At 48.6% G+C, this 13,492-nt stretch overlaps 1 protein-coding gene across 2 annotated transcripts in view; it reads right to left on the reverse strand.

Annotated features, from left to right (window-relative positions):
• Positions 1-13,492, reverse strand: part of tet3 (tet methylcytosine dioxygenase 3) — a 46,230-nt gene that overhangs the window by 17,542 nt on the left and 15,196 nt on the right. Inside the window, exons 1-2 of one of the 2 annotated variants that reach the window (XM_080738179.1) lie at positions 11,021-11,138; positions 4,302-7,380 (exon numbers count right to left, since the gene is read on the reverse strand). In XM_080738179.1, the coding sequence (XP_080594305.1) occupies positions 4,302-7,332 (3,031 nt within the window). In that variant the 5' untranslated portion in view covers positions 7,333-7,380; positions 11,021-11,138. Of the gene's footprint in view, positions 1-4,301; positions 7,381-11,020; positions 11,139-13,492 lie in introns of those variants that run through there. The other variant, XM_080738178.1, reaches the window with a different exon arrangement.

The raw sequence follows: 13,492 nt of genomic DNA on the forward strand, positions 1-13,492 counted from the left end.
CACACAAACACACAAACACACACACGCCTAGAGAAACTACTGGAGGTTATGGAACTGTCTCTCTAACTCTCTCACGTTTTCAGACATCTGGAATAGAGTGGGTGGGGACAGTACATAAAGCAAAAGCAGTTTGAGGGAATGATGAATGACTCAGGAGTGAATAAAAAGTGAGAGGGAGAGTGTGTGTGCGTGTGTGGGGGGGGTGAGTAATAAAGAAAGAGAGAGAGAGAGAGAGAGAGAGAGAGAGAGAGAGAGAGAGAGAGAGAGAGAGAGAGAGAGAGAGAGAGAGAGTTTCTACAGTATACCCTGCCAAATGTTTAATAGAGACAGTTTTGAGCCTTGGATACCTTAAGGAATGAATGTAATGATAATAATGGCATATGAATTTAAACTTGTTACCGTATATTATGCTATGGTAAAAAGGTATAATTACTGTATTATTAACCCCAGCATCCCTAATCTGGGGTGGAACATTCGCCACAAAATAGCAGGCGATGTGTCGTGAGCTTCTTTTGGCTATTTTTGGCAAAGAGATTTGGCATGGACGGAAACTCAAACCCCATATGGTTGAGCAGAGTCCCTCGGGGTGTATTTTCTGTTATTGTGAGGGAGGCTTTCTCTGAAAATAGCCGATCGACAAGCTCATACAATCACAATGCGATGCGCTGTGAGCAGCTTGTTGATCAGCTATTTAGCTTTCCCCACAATACGGATGCTGGGGTTAAGTGGTTAAGTGGTTCAGACATGGTGAAAATAATGATCATCCAGCTTCTGAAGCAAATGCTCTCTGTCTCTTTCTCACACACACACACACACACACACGCACGCACGCACGCACGCACACACACACACACACACGCACACACACACACACATACTGTACACACACGTATTATGTGAGTGTCTGGCGCAGAGGCAATCTGAGGTCACATTCCCATGATGCTGCAGGCAGGGAGTAACTAGGGCGTGGCCCGGCACAGGAAATGCTATGTAGGAGGGGCCAAACCAAACTCCTGTGAGAAAATAGTGTGGTTTGTTTGTGTGTGCGTGCGTGCGTGTGTGCGTGCGTGATTGAGTGGAGCAGAGGTCTTGTTATTAAATTATACTATAAAGTATATGCCTGTCTGCTCAAGGACATACAAAGACTGTGTGTGTGTGTGTGTGTGTGTGTGTGTGTGTGTGCGTGCGTGCGTGCGTGCGTTACTGCCTATAAGTGTATGTGTGTACATGTGAGTTCATGTTGCGGACTCTATCCTTCTCTTGTATTGCCGTTTGTCCAGCACCTGGGCCAGAGTGGATTTGTGCATGCACTATCACCCCTACATGTGAGTTCACCCATGTCTTCATATGTCCAAACAAGCACGACTCTGTCTGTATGTATGTACTGTATGTGTGTATGTTTGTGAGGAGTCAGATTCCATGGGAGTGTTGTGTCTGGGCGTTGACAGAGCAGTGTTACTAGGCTACGCTATGGAGACCTGTTGTCTGGCGGCCTTTGCTCTTAGTAACAGCATACAGCAAGTGTTCCCTACAGCTGCTCTCTCCACCCACCGAGCAAACCCCCTCTGCTGTGTAGGGGACAGACAGGGTCTATTAACACAGTCCTAAACATTCCAGCCTCCTATAGTTAACACACAACTAGCAGCTTGATTGGAGAGAATCTCCGGAGGAAGTTATACGTTCAATACACAATGGAACTTACTACCAGATATATTACAATGTACAATTTAGGCATTTATAAAGAGCATTTATAAAGAGCGACTTACAGTAAGCAAGAAAAATAAATCATACATCAACTGCAGAGAGACAGTGCGGTGCCTCAATAATCTAGGATCATAGGTAAACCAAGAACCTAGCATGAGTCTAAACAATATAATATAATATTGCTGTTTGATGTGTGCTACGGCCACACAGACTGTGTAAACAGTCTGAGGACAATGGAACCGTATTTCTGAAGCTAGCTCAGGTGAGCTATTCTACTCAGTTACACATTACTTATATATATCGCCGTGCTGTGGAGAGAGGATCAGTGAGAGGTGTCACTCGGTCCCAGGAGAGAACTTCACTGAAGATACAATTTCACACTAGGGAACACGTGTACTGCCAAACACTTGATAAATAGGCCAGGTAAAGGTGACACTTTAACTTTTTATACTTTACTACCGAAGATCATATGACCATGACCACATTATCATATTAAAATGTTTTGAGTGTAGCATCTTCTAACTTAAAAGTTGTGTAAGATGATCCAGGGGTTGAATCTCATTCTAGTGTTGTGTTTTTTACTCTTACTATATTTGTAAGGGTCAGTTAACTGCCTACATGCCAGAGGCCTAGTAGCCCCTCTGTAAGCTAGTAAAATAATGCTCGTAACCCTCCTCTTGGTTCTAATTATTTCTTCTGGCATCGTTCTCCTAAATAGCCCTCTTACTATCAAAGGACTATTGTGTATGGCTCAGGCCCTTGTGTATCAAATTTGTATTACATCTTACATACAAGTACATAAGACAAGTGATATCCTTTGTTTTTGGTTCCTCTCTATTTTTCCCCTGTGTAATTGTGCAAGGCTGCACTATTTAAAATTGTATTTATTTTTTACATATGTTTATGGGAAGCCATCATAAAGCAGTTGCAGCTTTGTAACACGGTAGATGCCTCCAGACATCACTTTGGGGGGAAAAGTACCTTTGCACCAAACAAATAATAATAATAAATTAACCGTTTAACCATTAGTTTTAACCAGTTGCAGATGTCTTAATGGTTACCGGTTAAATGGTCAAACATTAACAACATCCCTAGCTGTGTGCATGGTTCCTACTCCTAAATATTATCCATGTGTGGGGGGCGCCCGCTGGCCTACCGATCCAGGTGCATACCACATAGGCTCTGATGCCTGACAGTGTGTCGCGGGTTCGAGTCCTGACCCTGACGACCTTTGCTGCGTGTCTCTCCCCATTTCCTGTCAGTCTACTGTCCTATCAATAAAGGCATAAAAGCCCCAAAAGACGTCTTTAAATATTATCCATGTGTGTATGCGCACTGCACAGCAAGGTCGTATAAGGCTTCTTACCATATTCACATGGTGGGGATCCCCATCCATGTGAATGGATCAATTGGTTGCTTATGGTGTGGGTGATGATGTTGGGGTTGAAACTGATACAGTTTCATGTTTTTCTATTGTGGTTTGAGATGAGCCGTGTTACATTACATGGTGAACAATACAACCAGTATTACAGGAGAACTGAACTCCAGTGCAGAAGCCAGTTAATCTCACTTTACTCCAAGTGACCTGGGATAAGATCATGGGCTGAATGCATAAATGTGAATGTCAATAATCAACTGCAGCCAGGTCTGGCCAGTCCTCTGCAAGCTGGTGAGCTCCACCTAGGCAGTGAGTGACCGTGGTCCTTGCTGTCTGACTATAGGCTGACTGAGCGCCCTTTGCACTGTTCTGCTTGTCTGCCAGACCCAAACGGACACAATAGGCCCCTTCTGTTACCCCTATTGTTCTGATGCTGGCCTCCCTCAGTGCCTCACAGTGTAACAGACTGTATGCCCTGCACTGTACCCCCGCGCCCGTCCACACACCCTGGCAACATACACATTCTCAGACACACTCACCAACTGTCCAGACAGAGGTGGTGGAGCAGAAGGGCATAGGATCACCTGACAATTCTCCTATGTAAACCAATAGTTATAGTATGGATGCTTATAAAATGCCAAGGGTCCCCTGTGTAGAGTACTGTACTTATATATTGGCAGGATTAGTCGTTGCATTCACTTTGAAACTAACAAACATACACTCTAAAGTGGATAAACCCATGCACCAAACGGTATTGTGATCCAGTTTATGGAGGGTGTGGTATTTGGAACGGCATGGATGAATATGGGATGTATGTGTTAGTGAAAGGTGTTACAAGTATTTGGGCTGATTGTGAGTACATCACACACATACACGTGCACACTCACACACTGTCTCTCTCTCACACACACACACACACACACACACACACACACACACACACACACACACACACACACACACACACACACACACACACACACACACACACTCACACGCATATACACACGCATATACACACACACACACACACACACACACACACACACACACACACACACACACACACACACACCTTGGTGTTAACAGTATGTGAATTCAGTGAGCTCATGTGTGTACACACACACACACACACACACACACACACACACACACACACACACACACACACACACACACACACACACACACACACACACAAACTCCTGCAGTGACTCACCCACACAGTCGCAGATAGGGAACTCAGCCTGGGGGTCTTTGGCAGGAGTGCCCAGGAGGTTCTTGGTAGGGGTGTCCAGATAGCGCAGCGGTGACTCCAGGAAGCCTCGTAGGGAGGGCGAACAGGGCAGGCTATCCTTGGAAGGAGTGTCCTCTTCAGAGTAGCATGTGGTGGAGAGTACTGTTATTCCTCCTGACGACTCAATCTTCATGCGTTTGGGCAGCGGTGAGTATAGTGAGCTGAAAGGATCTCCCAGCATGCCAAGCTGCTGTTGTAGCTGTTGTTGTTGCTGTTGTTCCAGGAGGGCCTGTGTATGCAGGGAGAGAGGCGAGGCCTTCTCACTCTGCTGCTCCTCCTCCTCCATGGGGCACTCCGTGGAGGCCTGGCTCGATGGCACCGCTACGGTTTGGCTCACTGGCTCGTTCTCCTTGTCCACTTCCATGGACTCCTGGTCAGAGGAAGGAGGTAATGAGCCGGGTGGCGCGGTGCGAGCAGCGAGTGGGAGTTCAGACGGCATGGAGGGTGGCAACGTGGGCCCGTCTGGTCCTGAGTTAGCACCGATTTGGGACTCGCTCGCTGCGGAAGAAGGGGTTGAGGACGTCTGCTCCAGAGGCTGGTTTGCAGGGGGCTCTGGGGGAGAGGAATCCCCAAATTCAGCCTCAAACTGTCGCATCAGATCCTCGTACTTGGGATCCACGTCGATGAGGCTTGGTAACTGCGAGGTGACGGACGGAGATGTGGAGGTAAGTATTGTTGTGGCGGTGGTGATGGTGGTGGTGCTGGTGGTGCTGGAGGTTGTTACACCATCTTCCCCAGAGGAGCTCGCCTGGGCTGCAGGGACCTCAACCTGGGGCTGGGGTCCCGCGACAGCTGGAGCTGGAGTGTTTTCCAGCAAGGGAGGTGCAGTGGAAGAGGGAGTCATTGAGGAGTTGTGTATGGATACCTGAGATTGGGGGGGTGCAGGGAGCCCTGCTGCAGCAGCCTGAGTGGAGTTAATGAGGAAGGGCAGAGATGGACAGAGAGGCCCTGGCTGCAGGCTGGCAAGGACTGTGGCTCTGTCCACAGTGAGGACTTTAGGTTTGGATACGGCGATCTGATTCTGAGGCAAGAAGGTTGGCAAGGAGGCTTTCTGCTTAGTCTTCTTGATGACAATCTGCTTGGGTTTGGGTAGGCCTGCTAGCAAAGCTTTCATCCCAGGAGAGCCCTGACTACTTTTCCTCTTTTTGGGCTCCTTGGGCTCTCGTTTGATTGCCAGAGAGGGCATGCCATCAGGTCCCATCTGGGGCCACCACTTCTTCAAGTTTTGGCAGGCCTGAGGGGTCCGTGGGCCCGGAGGTGCAAAGCCAATTGGGTTGTTGGCGAAGAGGTTCCTCTTGTAGTGAAGGTGCTGCTGCAGAGCTGCCTGAGTGGAGTGATGGATGGATGCCTGGCCAGGAGATAGAGGAGGGCCGGGGTAGTGCTGCTGCTGGCCATTCACCATGCCGTAGTGTCCCATGGAGGGCAAGCGGGGGCAATACTCCCCAGAGTCAGGTTCCTGCTTGATCATGGCCATTCCTGGAAAGGCCTGGCCCTGCCCCTGGGTTTGACTGCCTCCATTCTCATTAAAGGTTGTTGGAAGTTGGAACGGGAAGGGGAGCTTGAAGGCATTGCCGAGCTTGCCACTCGTGTCCCCAAGCAGCTGTTTAAGCTCTGACATTGGGTCGGAGCTGCTGTGGGGTGGTGGAGCAACAGGGTAGTGAGATTGGGATTCAGAGTTCTTTGATTGAGTCCTGTGATCCGAGCATGGGCCTGCCCCAGAGCCTTGCTGCCACTGTTGTGGATGGGGGAAGGGAGAGGTAGAGGGTGGGAGGGGGGAGGTAAGGGGCGGAGGGCCCTGGGACTGCGGTCTGTGCTGCTCCCAGGGGGACACCTGCTGGACCTGCTTGCTGGGGTGTAACCCTGGGGGGACGGATTGTGAGCGCGAGGAAGAGTTGAGAGAGCCTGGGGAGGAGGACGGGAACAGGTAGGCAACATGCTGGGGCTGAGACAGGAGTTTGTGGGCATGTTGGTGGTGGTGCTGATGGAGGTGACTGGTTGAGGAGGAAGACAGGTCTGGGGACCCCACACTATGGGGGTCAGAGCCAGACAACTGGGTCAGGGCCTCTATGGCGATGGCTGTCTGGAGACTAACATTTTTCTCCTTGGCTATGGAGAGCACCTGGGGAGAGCAGGGTATGGGGGGTTTTGAGCAAGGTGCGGAGCCTGGCTGAGGGACTCTGATTCCTATTTGCTGCTGCTGCTGCAGCTGCTGTTGGGGGTATAGGGCAGATAGGTGATGGCCTCCATTCACCTGTGGGCGGGGCTGAGGGTGAGGCTGCGAGTGAGGCTGCTGTGGATGAGGCTGCGAGTGATTGTGTGTGTTGGCTATCTTACAGGGCTGCCCGTGCTCTTCATTGGCTGCCAACTTGATCTTCTTCTCTAGCCACTCCAGGTAGTCTGGACAGTCGGGCCCATCACAGTTACAGTTAGGGGGTTTGTGTCCGTGCTTAGCCTGGCTCAGTGCTGTTTGCAGGGTGTTGAGGTCTTCTGGAGGCTGGCTAGATCCATCGGATGTCCCAGTAGGCAGCCTAGCCTCAGCCCCTTCAGAACCCATCTCCTGGTTGAATTTCTCATACAGCTGTGCTGTATTGGGCTGCACCTTTGTGGGAGCAGAGGGGGAGGAGGAGGAGCAGGTGGGGGAAGAGAGCGGCAAGGAGCCAGCACAAGCAGAGAAAGCTACTAGGTTTTGAGCATCTTCGATGTCATTTTGGTGTACTGGCTCCCCTAGGGCCGTGCCGACTTTGTTACCCCAGCAGGGGAGCTGCTGTTGGGGGTCAGTTACCTTGCCGTGCCCTGGTACCCACCCCTGACTTGGTGGTACACTCCCCGGCCGCTGTTGCTGCGGCTCCATCTTCAAAGACGCCTCCTCATTGCTAGGGTAGCGGCTCACCCCATTGGTCGATTCCAGGCTCAGTGCGCCTTCTTGGAGGCGGTCATGTGACCCAATTTCCATCTGGCCTCCTCTTCTGGGGCCATCCACCGAAGCCACTTCCAAAACAGTCTACAGGAGGAGAGGAGAGGAGAGAGAAGGGGGCATAGGTTAGTGTGGTCTCAGAAAGTACATTTCATAAACCATAACTAGACAAATCCAACAAATATGTGTTATACATTTGAGAGAGAGAGAGAGACACGCACGCACGCACGCACGCACGCACACACACACACACACACACACACACACACACACACACACACACACACACACACACACACACACACACACACACACACACACACACACACACACACACACACACACACACACACACACACACACACACACACACACACACACACACACACACAGAGAGAGAGAGACGCCATGGAAGAAACAATACAATCCGTTCCACTCCTGCACTATCTTAGCCAGGATTTTGTTCCCTCCTGGCCGGCCCACTCTCACATACACACACAGTACATACAGTAATACAGGTCAGTGGGTCTAGACAAGTGAATTAACTGTTGCCTCAACAGTGATTTCACCACAGGCAAGAAAGGAAGTCGCAAGTCTTGTGACACTGTTTCCATAATATTAAATGAGGATAGCATTGCCTGTATTTATGATTATTAAGTCATTAATTTATGGTAAAAGTTGGTTCTTCAATTGAATATAATAGGAAAGAAAACGTAAAATTATTTGTATTATGCTTTTCTTTCTTTCTTTTGCTGAGACTGCTGTGAACTGTGAGTAACTGGTGAAACATGGTCTGAATCCAAGACAAACATACAGTAGGGGTGAAGATTAATAATATGCTTACTATTTACTTGATGACATTCTAGTATATCTTTTAACTTTTAACCTACTTGGAGCCTTATCCCTGGCCTACACAAGACTACACAATACATGGCATTGGGATAGCGGAAATAATACCAAAAGAAAAACTTTCATGATATAGTAATTAGCATGTAATCCAATCAGTACAGCTTTATAATTGTTTCACACACACACACACACACACACACACACACACACACACACACACACACACACACACACACACACACACACACACACACACACACACACACACACACACACACACACTCATGCACACATAACTGCTTTCCCTTCAGTTATGAAACTACGAGAAGAAAAAAAAAGTTTTGCAAAACTGTGCTAAAAACTCAATTTGACCCATTTTGTCTCCTCGATAATATGTTTCATTGTAACTAAGATGTAACAACAGAGATAATAAAACAAGGCCACTCAAAAAAAGAATCATTGACAGAGTTCAAGCTATGGCTGAGCTGTGTATTGTTGTAACATCTGAAATAGCCTTATAGTGGTACTGGGTACACAGCTATACTGACAGCTATACTGTATGGCAAACTTGCTGTTATGTACATTGATTTGTGTCAGACAAATTGTCTGTCAGACCAGGACAAAGTAAATGCATGCATGTCTGTCTTTCAGTGACACTGTAGGAAGACTTGTAGTTATTATTTTGTTTGTACAGTTGACACTATTTTATCTTTCGCTGGCACAAAGAAGATATAGTAAATGTAATCAAGGCTTTGCAGGTGCTTGTTTTCTGTAAACACACTGAGGAAGCCTTAGACACTGTACTGTAAGATACTGTACTGTTAAGTAGGAAGGGTACTATCTGGTATTGAGCACAATTACAGTAAAAGCCTGGCCCTAGCAGACACAAAATGATAACGACACAACACTGTATTGCACACAACCAAATCCTTACGTGGACAAATGTCACAGTCTGGCATAAAATGTAGTCAAACTTGCTGCTGTTGCTGGTTTCACTTTTGACTACTAACCTACAGTATACAGTTTCTAAGTGGATGTGACCTATTATCGCCTACTATAACCAGCATTAATGTCATCTCCAGTCCAAAGAAGAAAAAGAAGAAGAAGAAGAAGAAACTGGGTTCTTGTCTTTGTAAAGTCCATAAGGTGGTTGTCAGAAGAAATGGGCTAGAGCGACAGTCTGGTTGTTTTGAATATATTGAAATGAGTCTTTTTGAAGTGGCTAATTACTGGATGGGCAGCATGCTTGTGCCCCTTTGAAACTACCTTCTGTGCCTGTTGTCTGGTAAGGATCCCTGGGGGCTGCAGCGGCGACGGCAGCATTGGTAGTGCGTGTGCGCGCGCGTGTGTGCGTCCTTGCATGTGCCTGCAGTGAACAGCCGGCATGCAATACGTGAGAGGCCCCATGTCTGCACTATCAGTCAGATCAGATGAGAAGGGGAGGAAGAGGGCAGGGTGAAGGGGGGGGGGGGGGTGTTACACACCACAGCAGTTATGAGAACTGCAGTGTCGAAATACTCTGTTTTAGCCACAAAAAAACAACACTGCATAAGATCTGAAGCCACAACCTGAACGCTATCAGCCACGTCGTCACTCTCTGTTCCTCTTTTTCTGAGTGTCATTATGCAAAACACAAACTGGCACGTCACATGAGAAATAACATGATTGCAAAACTCCGTGGATGTATGGGTGGACTGTGTCCAGTGTTTTGCTAGTGTGAGATTCACGACATGCGGTGTGTAGTACAACAGGTTCAAACGATTCAATCATTCAACCCATTCAGTGTGTAGTGTAACCATTTCAAATGTGTAATAGAGCTCGACTGGATTTTTGGGGCTAATGCCGATACCTATATTAGGGAGTTAAACTACAGTAATTGTTGTACACACACACACACACACACACACACACACACACACACACACACACACACACACACACACACACACACACACACACATACTGTATACATAGACATATTTTGCAAAGATCTTCCAAATGTGCTCAAACTTCACTGAATTACAAATAACTGCAAAAAAAAAGACAATTTCTATTTCTGGTTCTTTTCTGCATTATGTACTGTAAAAATGTTTATATTTGGAGAGAAGAAGCGTAGACTTTTTCACTCCATATGCACTGCGCACACACCTGCGGGCGGGCACCTCGCCGGGCGCCTCTGACAGCGCAAGACCACGTGCTCTGGCAAATATTTACAGCATGCCAAAACCTACTCTACTGCCAGGATTCTCTCACACACAAACACACACAGATGGCACGTACACACAGACATGGCACACACGCACGTCATGCGCGCACGCGAGCACACACAAACACATCAGACACACAAACGCACACATGCACGTAGTGCGCACGCACGCAAGCACATTAGACAGCGGTTCCAAAACATCAGCACGCTCAACCGGAAGAGACAGCTAAGCCGGTCGGGGCAGATTACTACCATCTAACAACAGCCCTTTAAACTAGCATGTTTGCAGAATGCAGTCACCCCGCCAACAGGCAAACTAACCAAGCCTTCCCCACTCACTACCAGAGCAGAGCAGATGTCTTTCAAGGTTGACAGCACAAGACAAGGTGAGACTATAAAGGGACTCATGTATGGGAGAGGAGAAGACAGCTGAACCTAAATCCCCGATGTTACAAACGGTGCCCCCCAGTCTCTTTCTCCATGTCCATCCTTTACGCCACCTCCCTCCTCCCCCTGCCTTTCATGTCGTGTCAAGGATGAGACGTGCAGGAGACCTCCATGAGAATATGAGGTCGGATGAGAGACAGACAGACAGACAGACAGACAGACAGACAGACAGACAGACAGAGGGAGGGAAAGAGAGAGAGAGAGGCTAGTAAATGGCTTACTTACACCAAGAGATCCAGACAGAGGAGCCACCGATCCAACAGTGACACAAGGCAGAGGAGACAGAGAGGAACATGGGCTACACTCGACAGGCAGAGCAAAGCCACGGGCAATCCGGTGTAGCGTTGCGTGTGCCGGGGGTTCTGCCTTTGTGGGTTTTCTTGTCTAAATTATTACCCTCTGGTCTGTGCGACAGGTACAGGCACACAGGCACGGCGAGCGCCGCAAAACACACATACACATACACATACACACACCTCCCTCCCCCAACACACACGCGCACCCACACCCTCACACACACATGCACACAAACACGCACGTGCGTTGTTCCTGTTCTCTGCCTCTTCGACTTACGGCCGGCGCTTTCCGTTCTCGCTCTTTTCCTCTGTCATTATCTCTCTCTGCTCCTCCCTTCCCCCCCTTTGAATATCCCCTTTCTTTCTTCTGCTCTCGTAGTGCTGCTCTCCTCGTAGCAGCCCCCACCTTCCCTTCTCTCTCTCTCTCGTTCTGTGTCTCTTGCTCTCTCTCGCCTTCCCTCCCTCTGCTGCACTCTACACCCCTCCCTCTCGCTCAGTCTCTCTCTCCCCCAGCTCTGCTCCCTCCCTCTCTCTTCTGTGTGTGCAGAGCGAGAGGCCATTATCTGAGCCACATTGGGCACGTACGATGGAATGGAGGAGTGTGCAGCAAGCCCAGAGAGAGAGAGAGAGAGAGAGAGAGAGAACAAGAGGGAGTGAAAGCTGGGGAATGGACGCTAGTGGCAGCCTAGGAAACAGCAGTGCTGCAGCAGAGCTATTACCATTGAGCAAATCCTTCTTACTCTATTTGCTGCAACAAAAAAATAACCGTTAACAACAGTCTAACTGAAATGGATCGTACCGTATAATATACTGTATGATATATTTAGTCTGTCCAGAAACAGCCCTGGATACATTTTGGATAATCGAGGGGCGAGCGAAGCCGCCATGCAAGCGCAATACCAATACAAGGCGGCATCAACAAGGAAGATGAAAAACCGCAAGGAAAAAGCGACAACATTAAAATGTGTACGCAGGCGTTCCATCCGCCAGACTTCCCTTTTGCAAAGATTCTCCCTTCCACGTCTCAGCATCGATGTCGTTCACATCTAGCGAGGGCCAGTGGACAGGTGACGGACAGAGACGCCTCTGTCTGCCTTGCCCTTGCCCGCATCCATGGCATGCCAGCCACCAATCGTTCTATTAAGACCCCAAAGCCAACCTTCCATCTTTGACGCCTGACAAAGTGTCAGCCCTGACACGGGATGTACATAAAGGAAAAGAGATGAGTTTGTAGGCGGGAGACCGGGAGCACGGTGGCTCGGCTAGGTGGCTTTATCTGCTCGCTACCGCTCAATACCGATTCGAGGAAACAGAGGATTAGAAGAGGTGAGGGGGCGAAAGGTTTTGGCTGGAGGTGATGACCGATAGGGGCCTGATAACTGTTACACACTCCATCATCCTGCATCTAAAGCCTTTTGTTTTCATACACATTCATCCTGAGAGACAACAGTGAAGAGAATGGAATACAAAAATAGGCATTAACTGGAGGAGTCTGGGCAACAGGGTGGCGGGGAAGCAGCAACACCACAGATGACAGTTGCGCAATCGAAAACCAGAGCCGTACCGTAGGTCTAAGCTGGTAGACATGGGTGCAAAGAGGAACCTAGCGGACATAGGGGAGATAAAAAGCAGGAAGAGAGTGGGTGTGGAGAGAAGTAGCTATAAGGAAGGGACTTAATAGAGAAGTCGGTTATTCTTTTGATACTGGTTCTGCATGGAGAGTATGGAGAGGAAGATGAAGGGTATAAACAAACAGACTTAAAGCAACGGTATCGTCGTTCGTCGCCAAGCGGAGCCGGGGGTGGCAGCGACACAGAACCATCGTGGGTGCCGTGGTAAGAGATGCAATTGTTTGGCGAGGAGAAGATCAAAGACATTCCTCTCTCCTAATTCTTCGTCTCTTCTGTGCCATCCCTACTTGGCTCCTTATTTCGCTCCGCCATTCTCTCCTCACCATTGCTCTGCTTCGGCGTCACCGTTATTATCATCATCATGACCGCTGGGCGCTCTCTCGCTGCTGACCGGCCTTGTTCTTCTCTTCTCTTCTCTTTGCTTCTCTTCTCTTCGACACTACTGGATTTATGCAGGAAGAGGAGGGAGTGAACAACGAAACAAAACAAATAAAACATGGCCGTCACCCTCCATGCTGCCCGCTGTCAGTTCGTGCACATTGTTGCTGTTCTCTCATTATGAGTGTGTGCCGTCTGTCTGCTACTACTGGATTAACCTCCTCAGTCCTCACTCTATATGGCTCACTTTGGCTTTCCCTCTCTCTCTTTCTCTCTTGATCCATCTTGATCCACCTATTCCTCCGTCTCACCAGATATCGCTACTTCTGTTTTGGACATTGGTCTCCTTGTATCCTTCGTGTCTAAGTCGTGTCGGGCATTCTTGCATGCTC

This window comes from Nannobrachium achirus (genome assembly GCF_963921795.1).
Source record: "Nannobrachium achirus genome assembly, chromosome: 12".
Taxonomy (NCBI): domain Eukaryota; kingdom Metazoa; phylum Chordata; class Actinopteri; order Myctophiformes; family Myctophidae; genus Nannobrachium; species Nannobrachium achirus.